The 17,650-nt window shown below is 42.0% G+C and overlaps 1 protein-coding gene across 8 annotated transcripts in view; it reads right to left on the bottom strand.

The window, feature by feature from the left end:
- Positions 1-17,650, bottom strand: part of PDZD2 (PDZ domain containing 2) — a 329,192-nt gene that overhangs the window by 39,784 nt on the left and 271,758 nt on the right. For all 8 annotated transcript variants that reach the window (XM_033110376.1, XM_033110377.1, XM_033110380.1 and 5 more), the window contains 2 exons: positions 8,318-8,429; positions 2,382-2,527 (listed from right to left, as the gene is read on the bottom strand). In XM_033110376.1, the coding sequence (XP_032966267.1) occupies positions 2,382-2,527; positions 8,318-8,429 (258 nt within the window). The remainder of the gene's footprint in view (positions 1-2,381; positions 2,528-8,317; positions 8,430-17,650) is intronic.

Below are 17,650 nucleotides of genomic sequence, written 5' to 3'. Positions count from 1 at the left end.
GCCAGCTATGTGGGCCTCCCAGACTCTGATTCAATTAAAAAAAAAAAAAATGATGTTGACTTGGCAAGGTTACTGCCCTTTTACTGAAGCCACCATGGAAACAGCCAGACATAGCCCATGGGTTTTCAACTCTTGAATACTGAGGTTCATGTGTGGACTCGTAAGGGAAACTCTTTCTCTGATCACCAGTCTCCAGCACCTCCTCATTCCCTCTTCCTTTTGGGACCAATGGGACCCAGAGGCTTGCCTGCTTCACTGTTCTTTCGAAGAGTTTCAGCAGTCCCACTGCACTTTCTAGACCTGTGCTGTCCAATGTGGCAGCCACTAGCTACCTGTGGATGTCAATATTGAAATTAAGATGAATTAAAATAAAAAATACAGCTGTCAGTCTCACTAGCCACTTTTCACGTGCTCAGTAGACACATGTAGGTACCATATTGGGCAGTATGTATATAAAACATTTCCATCATTGCAGATAGTTTTATTGGATAGTTTCATTCTCGATAATACTTTTTAGTGGAGGGAGAGAGAACAAGAAAAAAGAAAGGTGAATCCTGAGGGCTAAAAAAAAGAAAAGGGCAGGGTGGCTGATTGGCTCAGTTGGTTAGAGTGCAGTGCCGCAATGCTCATAACAATCAGGTCGCCAGTTCGATTCCCACATGGGCCAGTGAGCTGCGCCCTCCACAACTAGATTCAAAAAAACAACGACTTGACTTGGAGCTGACCTGCACCCTCCACAACTAGATTGAAAACGATTCCACAACTAGACTGAAAATAATGACTTGACTTGGAGCTGAGCTGCGCCCTCCACAACTAGATTGAAAAAAAAGAACGACTTGACTTGGAGCTGATGGGTCCTGGGAAAACACACTGTTCCACAATTAAAAAAAAAAAAATTAAAAAAAAGAAAAGGGCAGAAAATAAGAAGACAGAGAAAGGACAATTTGAAGAGAAAAGAAAAGTATTTTGTCTCCTATCTTCACTAGTCTGTGCCTCCTGGTTTCCAGCTAGAAATAGATATTTCTAGTCAGGCTATAACTACGGTTGGGTTTCCTCAGCACGTCAGTTAAGAAATCACTACCTTAGTGCTAGACATCCTCGGCTGTGATGGCAGCAAACCCTCTCTCATTTTCCACACTAACTAAAGCAGCCAAACAATGTGGCTTTCCTACAACTTTTTGATCTGACTCTGTTGATCCAACTGGATCATTCTGAGCAGGCCACGGACTTGTCTTCAGTCTGGAGGAGTTTTCACCAGGTCCCACACAAGTTTTTTGCTCTGCTTTCTCTCAGTGCCCTAAATCAAGTTGCCTTTGGGTGGATTCAACACAAAACAGCTTGATCAGCAACTCCCTCTGAAATGTAGGCACTTTTCATTTTACCGGTCAGATAAAACTCTCTTCACAGTGATTCTGGCATATCTCTTTGAGCAAAATACTTCACCTCTTTAAGATTCAGTTGTCCTATCTGTAAAACGGGTGCACCACATTCAAAGTGAGGGCCCGACCCAGGTGACTACATCCTTTAGAGCTCTATGATATCTGAGTCTCCGCATATTTCCGGGTGTCGTTAGCTACACCCTCCTCACCTCCATCTCTGCTTCATGATAGACCTGGGGCAAGATGCCAGTGGTCCTCTTGAGTCCTCTTGCTGATGGTACCAGGACTCAAAGAACACTCCACAAGTTCCCCAGAGACTGAGCCGGCCTCCAACTTGGTTGTGAGACATATATCCAGTTTCAACTGGGTTGAGGATGATGTAATTGAGGAGGAGCCCCTCTCCAGGGTTATGGAGCCCCGAGCATTTATGGGGACAGGCCCTGGAATATTAGCATCACCACCCACTCACCCTCTCTGCAGCCTCCCCGGACCCTGGTTATTTAAGTCATTACTGTGTAATAGGTAGGATCCCAGGCATAGCAGAGGTGCATACACTCCCTCCCTCTCTCACACCACCCAGCATCCATCCACCTAGTTGTTAAACTGACACCCGATGCACCCACTAAGTAAGTGATGGTGGTTCACCACAGACCGTGAGGCGCCATTGTTTCCTGGCAGTTAAAAACGGCTCTCGGTTCCAAAACACACAGGAGGAAGGAGATCAAGATGTCGAGATCCAACACGGGATTCTTTTACTCTACTGTTTTCAAATATTAGGCCAATTGCCTTCCAGCCTCCTGGACAGACCTCACGTTGTACTGTATCTCTAGTCCCAGATACTCCTGGCCCACATAGATGGGCAATTCTTCAGAATATGGAAGATCTTGCTGGTCTTTGAAAGAACCAAAGCCTAGAGACCTGGGGTGGAAACATGCGCTTCCCTCCATGACTGGTCAACTCTGACTATATAAAAAAGCAAGAGTCTCCAGGGGACTGGACTACCTGTGCTGCTCCCGAAGAGTCCAGCAGTTGGGGAAGAGAGTGCTTTCGGCCATCTCGGGAGACCTCCAACATCCTGGCCCGGGGATCCCCATTTCGCACCATCAGCTCATTATATTCTTCAACAGACTCTAGACGGTGTACACCCCCTTGAAAAAGCAGGGAAAAAATATGGCTTGATACGGGACATAAAGAATGTTAAGAGCATACATAGGCATAAACCTGTTGCATTTATACCCACATTCATGGTTTTCAGAAGCTCTGGTGTCCAATCTTTCAAAGCACCCAGCTCACCATGTTCTGCCACCAAGCTCTGCATAAACCAGGTGTGTGTTGTAGTCATTAATGCCAGACTATGAAGAAAGTGTCAGTTTTTGAAAGGACCAGACTGGATAAGGGCAACGTAAGTATACGTCTCCACGTAAGATATAGCCTCTGGCAGCTTATTGACAAGGCAATACACAACAGTGAGAATGCCCTCAGGGATCACTTTTCTAGTGATGAAGGACTATCACTTTGTGGTTGGTACAGTTCCACGGGTGGGGCAGATGCTTTTTTTCACGGGTAGAAATGACTTTTTAAATATACCTTTTATTGAAGTATAACAACTTACAGAAATGTGTGTAGACATCATAAGTGTACAGTTCCATGAAATTGCACAAAGTGAATGTACCAATGTACAGTTCCACAAAGTGAATGTACCAATAACCAACACCCAAACCAAAAAATAGAATCTTGCCAGAACCCAAAAGCCCTTTTTGTGCCACTAACCAACCCTCACCCTGGGTAACCATTATCCCGACTTCTAACATCATGGATACTTTTGCCTTTTGTCAAACTTCATATAAATGAACATGCACAATATGCACTTTTTTGGTATCTGGCTCCTCATTCCTAGCATTTGTTGGTGAAATTCCACATGTTGTTGTCTGCCAATAGTTTGTTCATCCCATTTCTGTATACTATTTCATTGTATAAACCTACCACAATTTATTTACCTATTCTATTGCTGATTGGACATTTGATTTGTGTTCAGTTTTAGATCTAGAACAAGGGTGAGCAAACTCTTTTTTTGTAAAGGCTAGTCGATGTTTTAGGCTTTATGGGCCACAAATGGTCTCTGTTGGATATTCTTTAAAAAAGGGTTTTTACAACCAACTAAAATGATAGAAAACATTTCTAGCTCATGGGCCACACAAATACAGCCAAAAGCGACAGGCAGTGTGCTGACGTCTGATCGAGAATACGCTGTCATGGCACGTCCTCGTACAGATCCTGTCTTTTAGATACAGATCTAGGAGTGAAGTAGCTGGGCGACAGGCATACGTGCACCTTTACTGACACTGTATCACCAGCGTGTATGAGTTTTTCCACATCTGTGTCACACTTGGCAATGTCAGTCGTTTTAATTTTAGCCACTCTGGTGAATATAGGATGGCATTTCATTGTGGTTTTCAATTTACATTTCATTGATGACTAGTGAGATTGATCTCCTTTTTAAATATTCATTGTCTGTTGTTCTTAAGTTGTAAAGTGCCTGTTCGAGGCTTTTGCTCTTTCTTTTATTGGGCTTCTGTCTTTTTGTTGTTGATTGATAGGATTTTAATTTTTTTATGGTTAATATATTTTGGATATTTGGATAAATAATGGGCTATGTATTGAAAATATCTTCTCCATGTCTGTGACTTGCTTTTTCACTCTCTTAATGGTATTTTTTGAGGAGAAAATGTTCATGAATTTAATGTAGTACAATATATAATTTTTTTTTCCCTTTATGGTTAGTGTACTTTTCTGCCCTGTTAAAGAAACTTTTATAGCAACAATTTTTAAAGACATCCTTATCAATAACTCCTTTATGTTATATGATATTTTAAAATAAGATAAGAGATTATAATCTTAAATGATGGCTTAGTTACATTGATATAGTAGCTATAATCACATTACAATGTTTACATTTTATATATATATATATATATATATATATATACACACATATATATGTTTGTCTGTGTATATAGCTATACACTCACACAGATTCTTTGGAAAATCAAGTTCTCCTAGCCCATGTAATGTTTCATTTGATGACCTAAAATTTCAATTTACCTAAAAATTCCTCAGGAAGCTTTTTGTGGAATAAAACAAGGTGATTCTGTACTCTTTGAAAAATAATATATTATTGAGTTTTTAATAGTGATGAAAAGCTGATACAGTTATATTGAAATGGACATCACTAAAGGCTTAGTTTTTCAAAAGCTAAATATTAACTTTGTGATTCAGGTTTTCAAACACCTGAAATTCCTTTGCAGTCAAAGAAAAATTTCCATTTAAAAAGATCACAAGCCTACGGCATTAACAAGGATAAATCAAAAATACCAAAATTAAAAGGGAACCCTGCTGGCAAAAAAAGAAGGCATGAAGTAATGAAAACTCAGGTTAGAATTTCAGAAAAAATGTTCCATGAAATCGCATTAGTCACTTTGGAGCCAGGCTGCGCAAAAATCATAGTAGAAATAGCTGGGACCTCTTTACAGAACCTCCTTAATAATTCATGACCAGATTAATCTATTTTGGCATGCTTACTCATCTGAAAAAGATTTATTAGAAGAAAATTCCTTTTGAGCTGACAGCGAGGCACTTGCCATCAACAGAAGAGAAACCACATACGGTAGTGTCTGTAGATAATATACTGATATGTGAATACCAGAGTGACTCACTTTAAGAAAATATGAAATAAATATCCAAGTTTACGGGACAAATTAAGAACTGATACCATTAAACTCTTCTGTATTCAAATGTCGTTAGACTGAACATATTTCACAGCACTGAATGTAGACCCAATTCCTTAAGCCCCTTTAACAGGTCTCCCAATTGCTTTTCCAGTCTTATCTCCCACTCCCCGGCTACATGAATTCATTGCTATAGCCTGTTGATTCTCAAAGGAGAGGATCTGTCCTCCACCTACATCCTTTCCAAAACTGGGGAGCATATAAATATTACTTGACGTTTCACACAACTTTGCCGGCAGCATCCCCTCCCACCCCAAGTGTCTCCTTTCTCCTAATCTCTCCGACGAGCTCTGCTGGACTGAATAGTGGTTACTGCTGGATTATTGGATCTTTCAGATAGATGAGGAGGAAAAACAGTTGCCCAAAACTTCTCTAGCCAAATTTCCCCCTGATTGTCCCTAAGTATTTCTCGTGCATTTTGCCCCAAGTCTAGACCACTCTTTTCCTCCCCTTCTGTCCTACCAAATCCTGCCACGGTACTGGCCCTCCTTGATCTTGCATCCTCTGAATGTCTCCCAAATGCCACAACCCAGAGACACTTCCAGTCTCTGTATCGTTCATGCGTGCCTTATCATGATCTACAAGTTCTTGAGAGTTTTCCTGTCTGAACCCACTGAAGCACTTCCCCTCCTGAGAGGAAAAGAGGAGAGAACAATGAAATAAAAATGACAAGGATGAGGTGATGTTAATGACAACAATGGCGATGAGAATGGCCACTACCACACGGCGAGGGCCTACTGCCACCACACTTCGGAGTGGCGAATGGCCGCCACCACACGGCGAGGGCCTACTGCCACCATACTTCGGAGTGGCGAATGGCCGCCACCACACGGCGAGGGCCTACTGCCACCACACTTCGGAGTGGCGAATGGCCGCTACCACATGGCGAGGGCCTACTGCCACCACACTTCGGAGTGGCGAATGGCCGCCACCACACGGCGAGGGCCTACTGCTACCACACTTCGGAGTGGCAGTGCCGTGTGCATTCTCTCAACTCCATCTTTCAACAAGGCCTGGCACTTCGAAGGCACTCACACTGATTTGCAGACCAAATGAAGAAACAAAGACCCAGAGAAGTCAAGTCATTTGTCCCAGGACACACAGACAGTAGTGGCAGAGCTGGGAAGTGAGCACAGTTCTACCTGACTTCATGCATGTGCTTTTCTCACTATTCTGCATTTCCTTTTCACCGCCCTGGGTGTCCGGGAAGGATACAGGAAGAGAGGGCGGCATCCATGTATGGTAAACAGGAGCCAACCCTGGATTTACTATTCAGCTGAGTGTGCTGCACATTCTAAATTAGTACAAACAGAGCAAGAGTCATGGAACTGGGAGGTCCTTAGCTATACCCCCCTCCCCGGCCCTCCACATCTATATCTATTAAGCCCTAGACTAGAGAACAGGATTCTTCTCAAGATCCTCAGGAAATCGAGGGGAGGGTAAGAACTCTGTCTGGGAGGCAGATCTTTTTGCTGGCACTGAATGAGTGTGACCTTTGGGATTCCCTTAGCTTCTCCCGTCTCATCCATAAAATAAGGAATATGACTGCACTGGTTTCAAAGGTCCCTCATATTTCCCCAGAGCTTTGTGGCCCTCCCCTAGGAACCATTTGTAATATAAGGTATTGATCAACTCTGCCAACACAGCTGAACTGAAAGATCTCCTATAGGCCCCTGTGACTTCTGGTCCCAAACACATGCAGGATTTAAATGTGTTTCTCTCAGTTGTTCTTCAGGCTTAAGGGGACCTGGTCTTTCTCTCCACAGAGGACTTTCGGTACAACGTCTCTCCCATCACGTAGGTTCTGGTCATCACACTGCTCTTGCCATAAACCCACTTTCTAACATCTGCTCAGATATATGCTGCCTAATTATTCTGAGTTACAAATACACAGTCATCCATTTTGTTACTCAGGTTTAAAAAAAATCACAAAAATTGATATATTTTATGGTCCTACACCTGCCACCTTACCTGAGAATAACTAAGTAGAGGCAGTGCGGGAGGGAGATGCCGTTGGTTGACAGGCATAGACACTGCCTCTTTCCACTGATCTGGGTGGCAGGAAGAGGAAACTGATATTTTTTTGGAGGTTAACATTTTGTGCTAGCTTTGTGCTAGCTGATTTTTTTGTGATTTTATTATTATTATTTTAAAAAATCTGCTCAACCTTTCAAAGTCAGGATTATTAGCTCCCTTTTCTTAGGTGAGGGAGTTGGAAGTTCAGGAGTGTTAAATAACCAGCCCAAGGTTCATCAGGCAACTCAAGAGCTGAGCAGTAAACTTGGTTCTGCCAAGCTTCAGACTCTTCCTTTTCCAGATGTGTTTCATGGAGGGCTTGCCAGGGCTGGCTTCTCCATCATGCCACAGACACACTGTTGAGGGCCTATGCCACTTTTAGGGGCCTACAAAAATGTTTTAATTTCTGTTAAATTCAGAAGAAAAACAAAACAAAACAACCCATAATAGTAATGAATAACTAATAATGAATCCAGCTTGTATTTTTATACCAAGGCAGCCATAAAACATAATTTTCAGTATTTTTTTATTACAGGAAAGAGCCCGTCAAGGCAAAAGTGCCTAGGATCCACAGAAGTCACTGGGTTCCAGCACATAACCTCTGCTTTCAACACTAACCTTCTCTCACAGGGCACAGGCCAGCTGCTACAAGGATATGCCCAGGACATGTCAAATCTATTTGCTTCAAAGGTGCAACTCATCCCATCCCACCCCACCCCCCATCCCAGGCTTAATTGAAATGCAGATTTGATATTAAATAAATAGCTCTTTACCCCTTATTCTGTGGCCCAAGGGCTTGGGCAAGAGGTATGTTTGCTGGGAAGATAGGCCATCAGGAATATTCCACAGTGAAAGGGTTACCTGAAGTTCTATGAAAGTAAATGAGCCAGGAAATTTAAATTTCGGCAGACACAAACAGAGATGTTGACATTCACAGCATTATGACTCAAATAAAAATATTCACGTGGGTAGCCAGGCTGAAAGCAGTTTTATGCCCGGGGCATGCACTATCTAAAGAAAAAATAGTTTTGAGGTTTTAAGGGAAAAAAAGCTCATCCTGCTAATGTCTTTGCCTTCCCACTCCTAAGGCTGGAAGCTCATTTTCAGACAGGTTGTATCAGGCAGAGTTCCACGTACCTGAGAGGCGACTTTTGAGCTTCATTTTACTGCTGCCCTGTTTGGGACTTTCCAGGTTCCCTTTGCAATCCTCGGAGCTACACGAATCTTGGGGCTCATCTGTCCCAGGGATCTGAAATGCAGAGAACACAGAGCTGATGGGAGAGGCTGGCCTGCAATCCCCTCCGAGAAGTTATCTGGAGGCTCAAGGAACAGGGATCCGGTGTCGCATGAGAAATAAGGGTCAAAGCACAGCCCTGCGGATGGAACCATGCAGCCTCATGCTGGCAAGTGCCTCCTCAGCTTGCCCCTTGCCGCACAGAACCAGGGAGGTTTCCAAGTTTATAGGTTTTTTTCATTTCTTGAGGAAACTTGTTGGACGAGGTCACCTATGTGGTCACAAAGCCACACCTGCAGCACAGGTCTCTTGACTTGTGGGCTAGTGCTTTTTCCTACAGCGCAAACTGCAACAAAAATTAAACCAGAAATTTGAACTCAATTCTAAGGTTCTTAAAATATGGTAAGACCTTGCTTTTCTGGCAGCCAAATAACCACACCCCTCGGGTCGACCACATATTCCATGTGCTACACTCCGGAGTACTGAATAAACATCTCCCAGAATCAAGCATTGCCCAGGCTACCTGGAGGCTTTCATGTAAAGTCAGCCCCGACCTCTGTAAGCTGTTCGTCTACACTGCCAGATCCCCAGAGGTGATACAGAAAGAATGATCCCAAGGTCCATTGGGTTCTCTATCTGAGAAAAGCCAAACATGCTTAAGAAAAACCCAAAAAACCCCAAACCAAAAAACTGTGTTTATTAGAGAGGAGACTGCTTATAAAAAATTTGGGGGGTAAATTTACATGTTCAAAACTTATGAGACACATCAAACAATGAGCCTTCCCATTTAAAATTTTATTTTTCTTTGAGGTTCTGGAGGAAATAAAGTTATATTAATTAAAATAGATAAGATCCATGTGAAGGAACATAAATGTACATTAAAAAGACACAGAAGACATCCTTTAACACTTAGCAGTGATTGGAAAGTCATGTAATTATAATGTAAGAAACCCCCTGGATTTTTAACAGATTATAAAAATTGTACATGGTATATTAAGTTCAGTATATGAAAATCTATAAATTAAGCAGTAAGAGTAATCTTTCAGGTAACCTCCCCTTCTAAGAGGTAATCGTTTATATATAAATCTTATATGTAATATGTAAGATTTGGAAGATTCCCCTTCATCCTCAAGTTCAAATATCTTTCTGGATGAGAAACAGGAAGAAAAAAAAAAAGGTCTGAGAAATGAGATACAGGAAAACTGAGGAAGGAGCTTTGGGAAAACAAATTAATCCTGATATATAAAACTAAGATAAATTTGGTGGATTCCTATTACAATGTCAGGGACTGGCAGGTCTCCAGGCTTAAATTATGAAATAAAGGCAAGAACGGAATCCTGAAGATGACTTCAGAGATTCTCTAGGGGGATGCCTTTCCGAACCCCAAATGGTGACGTTAATTCATACACAGTGCAAGAGAACCCTCCTGGAGACATGCCAGGGCACAGAAGGTGACATGCAAATAGAAATAATCCAAAGAGCAGCCTCAGGGCCTCTCCTTTGCTTGGCTTAAAAACTATGGAAAGAACCTGTCTCCGGACTGTAAACAGCAATTACGGGAAACCGAGTTAAGTTCCGGGTTCTTTCTGGTTACACCACCTGACCCAGGCTATCAGCCTACAGAGGAAGGTATTCCTCGGGTTTGCAAGTGAGTACCTTCCCTGGTGCCCATTAAGTGGGCGGCTTATTATACTGTGGCCAAGGCCCAAGCCATCAGAAAACCTGTTTGAGAAACTCATGTCAAGGGAAGAAAACCATCCCAGACTACTGTTTCTGGACTTAAGAGGTTTCCTTTTTCCATTCTCCCATCTATGTTTCTAGCCCCAGGTTTGCAAACAATCAGAAATTTTGGAGATGACATAAGCACTCATAGGAGTAACCCAAAAGGAAAGTGGCCTGCCCAAGGTTTCTCAACTCTTTGCAAGCTAGGCTGTGTGACTCCTGTTTTCCAGCTTCATGTATTACCAGGATATTTTCTCCCACTCCATCTCAAGATGCCTTTTAAATTAATATTTTGGATGATCAATACTGTACTGTACTGTATAGTCCAGGCACCTCAATTTTTTTCCAACTTAATTTTTACAACAAACATATGTCCCAAGGTAAATAATATTATCTCCATTTGACCGAAGAGGAAATAAAACGGAGGCCCTTAAGTTTATAACTGAGACCCTTTTGTTTAGAACATGTATCCGGGATCTAGCATAGATTATGTATGAAGAAAGTAAGAGTACAAAATGAGTGATGAAGAGTTTTACAAGGGCTCTACGCCAGATCTGCAGTCCTTATGGTGTGACTACCAATGCTGTAAACTCTTCTGGATTTTTCAGAATCTGAGGGAGGTGGATTAGAAGAGAACCATAGCCTTAAGGAACAATGTTTTCCTTTTTTTAAATCCCCAAATGCACCAAAAAATGAAATGAGATTGTTTTTCTATGCTCTATAAATTACCATTAAGATTTCTTATACCAAAGAAATCTTACGGTAAAGATGGCATATGTTACATTACTAATGAAAGCCTGTAGCCAAAACCAGTAAGAGTAGACTTAGAGATTTCTCAGTGTTGCAGAAGGAATGGCTGGTGAGCTCAAGGCAGGAATGAAATCTTATTTCAGACCTCCCTGAAAGTGTTAGCGCAGGGCCCTGAATTTAAACAAAACCATTTGCTCTTATTACAGAAAACTGGTCTGTCATGATTTTAGGTGGTTTGTAACTCAATGAACAGGAAGTAGGTTGCTTGGATACATGAGTTCCAGATTATTTCAGGAAGTAGCAACATACAAAGTGCAATTTTGATTACAATGAGCCTCTCTTTCAGTCTTATGACTATTGTCTGAAAATGCCCACACTCTAAGAAATTCCCTTTGCTTTTTTTTTTTTTTCAGATGCACAGAACAAATCAAACTGTTCTGGAAATGATGTCATCTTAGTTGTTCTAAAATGAAATGTGCAAAAAGTTCTTCTGGAAAGCCTTTGGTTCAGAGAAACAGTTGATATAATCTATTATTCATCAGCAATTTCTGACTCATGTGTTACATAATAATGCCATTATATTAATGGAATCTAATATAATCTGCCAATTTCCAAGTTAGAGCTTCTCTGTTCGCACAGTTTTCCACATTTGTAACCTATGAGAGTCTCTCTCAATGAAGGAGAATATCTAGCTTCTGGTTTTATAATGATATGTTAGGGCAGAGTGGTTAAGAATCCAGCTGCCTGGGCACAAATCCTGGTCGCACAATTTATCAGCAACTGAGGCACATTAGTCAACTTGTTTGAGCATTAGCCTTCTCACCTGAAAAATGGGGTTTGATTTAAGAATTACATGATATAGGCTCCTGATTAAAGGCTGGCAGATTTCCCTCTCTAAACCACACTAAAATGATAGGGAAAAGATTTTGAAAATGAAAGACATAATCCCACAAGGACAAAGAGAATAGAAGACAATAGCAACACAATTCTGGAAACCAGTAAGCAGACAAATGTGTGGTAATGCATCAGAGTTGAGAAAGTTGAATCTTAAACTGGAATTGGAGAAAGCCCCAAAACAACCCGGTCTGCACACGTAACTCCCCCAAAGGCTCAGGAGTTGCCGAGAGTATCTCTGGAAATGGACATGAAGGTAAGATTGTAGTAGTGGTGTCAGAAATGGCTGAAAGAGCTGAAACTGACTAACACAGGTATCTGGAGAAGATCTGATTTTGAGGGAGATCCCCAGGGTCAGGAATGACCTGGACAAGCTTTGCTGTACATCAGATCACCCAGAGAGTTCCTAAAAGCCTAGGCTTACGGAAGGGCGACTGGGCCTGGCCTCTTTAATTCACCACTGCCCTGGTCCAAACAGAACCAGCCTCCAAAGGAGAGACACAGAGCTGAGCTGGAATTTCCCCAGCCCTTCCTGCCCTCCTCTGAGGCTTAGTCCAGAGATGCAGAATAGGAGAATGAGGCTCCCAGTTGCACCAACGTAGCCCACCAGCCAAAATATGACGGGGGTTGTTATCATCAGGCTGCAATCTATTTAGAATACAGGTATTTTAACCAGCAATTGTGGGAACTTCTGTCCCACTCTCTGTATGAACTACAAGCACATGAAGTGTAAGCAGAGTATAATGGAATTCACAGGTACCATATATGCATAGGTAGTCATATGTATCGTGCCCATAATATACTAATAGAGCATCGATGTCAGAGGCAGTTCTTTGATTACATAAAAAAGGAACAAAAGTACTTATTTTTAAAGGGGTAACATTATCTTCTAATTATCTTATAGGATTATTATGAGGATTAATAAGAATGCACGTGAGAGTGCAAGTAGAGTACCTAATGTGTATCATAGGGGTATAGAAGGAAAACAAAACAAAACCCTCAAGCTTTCTCCCCACCAGGTCTTCTCAGGTGCCTCTGGATGATTGCACAGACTACGATGATAGCTATAGACCACAGAGATATACATTTCAACTTCATACCTACAGAAAGGCAACAGATTTAAAGAAGAAAGCAAAACAAATAGGGACCCAAAGAAAATATACCATTTTCCTGGATTGAAGATGAGAAAAAGCTCCATAAAATTACTGCAAACCTAAAAGCTAAGCAGGCAGTTTAAAGGCATATGCCTGGAGCACTTTGTTTTTAGAAATCAGGTTTGCACAGGACAGCAAAGAGGGTTGGAGAATATACTCTGGTCTTACAATCAGAATAGGAGCACTGCAAGAGAGAAAATAAAGAATGCATGATGATCTGCTAGAGGAACAGAGAGAGTTCCTTAAAAAGATAAGATCTTAACAATGGATCTTGGACTTTTGAATTTTTTTTCAAAATTATCTTTTGAAAAGCTTCAAATATAGAGAAAAAAAGATGAGCTCTTAGATGATGGTGAACATATATGAAGGGCAGATGAGATTGTGAAGTCCAGGACAGAATGATGTATAAGGAAAAGAGATGTGTCTAACTACTCTTAAAGTGAGCACCCAAAAATGGGGAGACATTTAGCTATTCCTTGCTTAGAGAAGGTGACTGGGACCTATTTAAATCCAACTGAGGAAGAGAGAGGCAAAACCATAGAGAACAGAATGCAAGAACTTCCCCTCCAGGGATCCCAGTCCCGATAACAATGAGAGATGTGATTTATAAAGTGCAGATAAAGAGCATGAGTAAGAGGATTTGGGACAGCAATACCAAGAGAGATTGGATTTAAAAGTGAGAGGTGAGGAAGTCCAGGAAGATTGAAAAAAAAAAAATTCCTGGGTAAATTTTAAAGGGACATAGATATGTTTGTTGCCCTGACTGAAATGGCCTGAAAAGTGTATGAAATTAGGGCTGTAAAGGAAGCAAACATAGACATACCAATGGGGAGCCAAACAGGACCATAATAGGTCCGGACTTAATGCTGGTCTGATGGGAGAATATTTCCTGGGTGGAATTAGCCAACTCAGAGGTGGTGTTGGTCAAGATATATTTGAACATATTTTAGTAAACAGTAAACAGAGGACTCATTGATTCCATTTCTTTCACAACGATGGGCCCCACATGACAGAATCTAGAATAGTATTTTAGAAAAAAATATCTGCGTCAGAAAGCAAAGGAACAGGGGAAGTAAATAAAGGCACACAGACTCAGCACGCAGGGCTATGAAAGAAGAAAGGAGTCCATTTAAGCAGCAGGTTAAATAGAAATTCAAGGGAACCTTCCCAAAAAGAGATAAATATAAAACATTAGAGGCATATCCAATTACTGCCCAAAAATATGTAGCAGAAAATGCTACTTGACCCCTGGAACCTGAGAAAAGATGACTTTCCAAGAGGCAGGTGGCAGAAGTATTAGCACTTACTAGCTCATTAGGGGTATAAGCTTCAGAGTCATTAACAGCAGGTCTGGTGAATCTGCAGAGGGTGTTTTTCAAGCTGAATAAATGGGGGTGACAAATGCAGCTTCTTTCAGTCTAAGCATTTCTGTATCAGTAGGCAGTGGAAATGGAAAATGCCTGCTCCTGAGAATGTGGAAGCTCTGTCAGAGCTGCAATCCACACCCAATGCAGTACATCAGGGCACCCTATACTTTTATCTTAAAGTGTAAATGCAAACTAAGAGGCTCTTGAATATAAACAGAAAGCACTTTACGTAGGACCAGATTAATTCTGCCACCCAGACTGGGAAGTTTCCTGTGAGTTAAGTTCACGGTCATGGACTCCAAACAACTGCTACAGGCTGACTGGCATCTTTAAGACAAACCAAGAATATTTTCATCATCAGCCCTCCTTTACTTGATGTTACGGAGTCTCTGCTATAGCCTGTAGACAGACGTTTCTCCTGAATTTCTGGGTCTCTCCCATTTCTGTGTATCTTGTAAACGGACAGAGGCTGTTTTTACTCTGGATTATCCATCCTTAGAGGATGTTGTAGAGTGAACAGCCTTGAACATTAGAGACAGTGACTCAGGAGAAAGGGGCAGATTTGTGTAATGTCCAGTATAATGTCCCTCTCTGGAGCGAAGAGCAGTCAGGTTTGCTTCTAGCCCATCATGAGTGATTCAGGCTGCTTTTGCTCTGGGTTCCCCAGTTGTGATAGAAACCCCTGTGTGTGTACGTGCCTGAGCCCCTCTGCACCGCTCCCAAAGGACTTGTGGGGGGCAAGGGGAAATTATGCAAACATAAAGCTCTAAACTGGGACTGAATCTTAAACTGGGATTGGAGAAAGCCAAAAAAATGCTGTGCCGTGGGTAACAAAGTCATTTGTCTCTGACCTAGGAATCTCATGTCTTCTGCCAGCATCCATGAATCTGTAGTGTAAAATGTCAGACTTTTTACAGTTCTTGACATGGTCTTTGGCAAAATTAAATAAGGTGCTGGGAACAAAATTTTGCCTGGGACTACTGTCCAGGGGCTAGGGATTGGCTCTCTTTTCTAAATGTCAAGGGTGTGCAGCCAATGTTTTGATACCATTGGGAGTCCCTTTACTCTTTGTTCATTTACATTTCACTAAAAAGTAAAGCACACAAGAAACTTGCTGTTGAACAAATTCAACTTTCTTGGAGCTGAAAGAGACATATTTGCTCTAGTGGAAAATATCCCAGGCTGCAAATGCTGAAAAGCACTACCTGTACCTAGCACCTAATATAAGAATCTCCTTAGTTAAGATGGAGCAAAATAAGAAATATGAGAGATTGAAGGGGGATATGAAGTGCTTTGGTTTTTAACTCAAAAGGTCAAGGAAATTTAAGTTTGGATGTTAATTACTTTAGATTTTAACATCTTTGGATTATAACTTGCGAGGGGATTTGAATGGATTGGCATTTTAATTATTTGAATATAGTTATGTTGACATTTTTTATCTCAATGCAGAACCTCTGAAAAGTTGCACTGGACAATGAGGCTAGAAATAACTTTGGATGAGAAACAGCACAGGGACTGAGTTTTAGCTTCTGGCAAAGTTTAGTTTTCTGGGGTTGGGGAGCAAACCATCATTGTCTATGAGACAGGCCCCTCTGGTCCATGTTAAAAGTCTGGTACTTAGAAATGTCCTATAACTGCTGTCCAAAGCATTTATGAGATCTCTGTGAATACACTGTGACTAATACAATGTTGAACTACCGACATCATCTGTCTTGCTCAGCTAACTGTTGAAGCCTTACAAACAAACCATGCAAAGGGTGGCTTTTATCTCTAACCATTTCCATTGTGCAAGCATGTCTAATCCCAAGGAAAATTGCAGGACTGGTTGCACCCAGTTCATGCCATGTTTTTACAGTTCCCAGCATGTGGGGGAAAAAAAAAACTGCAGATGTGACATAAGTCATCTAGCTCCAGATCTTGAGGAAGCTTTCTTTGTTGGCTTTCTCCCCTGGTCGGTATCTACAGGACAGTGGAGACTGACGATTTCCCTTTCATGCTCCAGTCACACTAAGATTATTTTTAGGCTGCCAAAGGAAGCTCGTTTTCCAAATCTCTGGGGCAGATGTTGGAGTGACCAAAGGAGAACCAGATGGCCATCAGAGAGGCCAGGGCTGGGAATGAATAACCATTCAGAAAAAGGGAACCAGAACAACCATCAATCAGCCCCAAAGTAGCAAGAAACCTGTGAGCTGACTGCAGAAATTTAAACACAAATCTACCGCTACACTCAACTTACTGCTTTCCAACACAGACAGGACCTCAGGACTGAAGAGGACAACAGTAAAACTGAAAAGGGAAACTTGCCAAGTCCCAGTGTGCCCTGGTACACGCAGAGCACCAGAGGCTGCTGGGGGAAAGGCGGCAGCTGATGTCGACAGAGGCACTCAGGCTGTGGCTCCGCGAAAGAAATAATTCTGTCCTTGTTCTCTCTCAGCCCATTTCCGGCGTCCTCCCATTTATCATTCCCATACCATTTGAGCCCACTTTGTTGGTGATTTGGATGATATCTATGCATACAAATTAAACAGCGCTCTGGGTCCCTTTAAGAACGTAAGAATGTCATCAGTCATTGCCCCACGTTTGCGCCACCTGTGGTGAATTTGTGTCACCTCCCCAAGGAGAGGTCATTGTCCTCAAGTGACCCTCAGTCATTCAAAAATAACAGGAGATGCGAATGGCAAGAAGGACAATCTGCACGTGTCCCTCCTTGGTATTGATTTCAAACTGAGGCAAGCACAGACATTCTCTACGAAGCAGGAATCTCTCACCCTTGCCATGTTCCCATGACCCAGTGGGTGAGAAAACTGTGGGGTCTGGAGTTCTTTGGGTTTGTGGGCTGGCAACTAAAGGCAGACCCTTGGGTCATTTCTCAGCAGGAGCTGGCTGCCTGTTCACATTGGACATATCTATGGGAGCAGGACGAGGCTACACCCCACCCTAAAACCCAGAATGATAAAATCTTCTGTGTGAGTGTGTAGGAAAATCTCAAAATATACAAAAAGTAGAGGGGGGAGGGCTATCAAAAAGGCATGTAAAAGAGACCTAAGAAGTAAACAGAAGGATTGGCAGGAAAGAAAATAAGGGATGAATTGTCAGAGGTGGCCTAACAGCAGCTGAGTCCAATGCCATTCAGCAGTAACAATAAACACGCCAGATTCTTGCAGGGCCTTTTTTATTCTATACAAATGTTTTAGCGGAAGTTTTACATGATTCCATGGCTTATTGTAACAGAAAGGGATTGTTTTAACTGGGTATACCATTCAGGCGGGTTTTAGAAGAGTGACTGGTCAAGTGGAAGATGTTGTGGTCCAAGTCTGATCTGCTGCCTTTTCCAGATCAACAGGAGCTG

Source organism: Rhinolophus ferrumequinum, chromosome 7 (assembly GCF_004115265.2).
Source record: "Rhinolophus ferrumequinum isolate MPI-CBG mRhiFer1 chromosome 7, mRhiFer1_v1.p, whole genome shotgun sequence".
Lineage (NCBI taxonomy): Eukaryota > Metazoa > Chordata > Mammalia > Chiroptera > Rhinolophidae > Rhinolophus > Rhinolophus ferrumequinum.
This window is presented reverse-complemented; position numbering and strand designations above follow the sequence as displayed.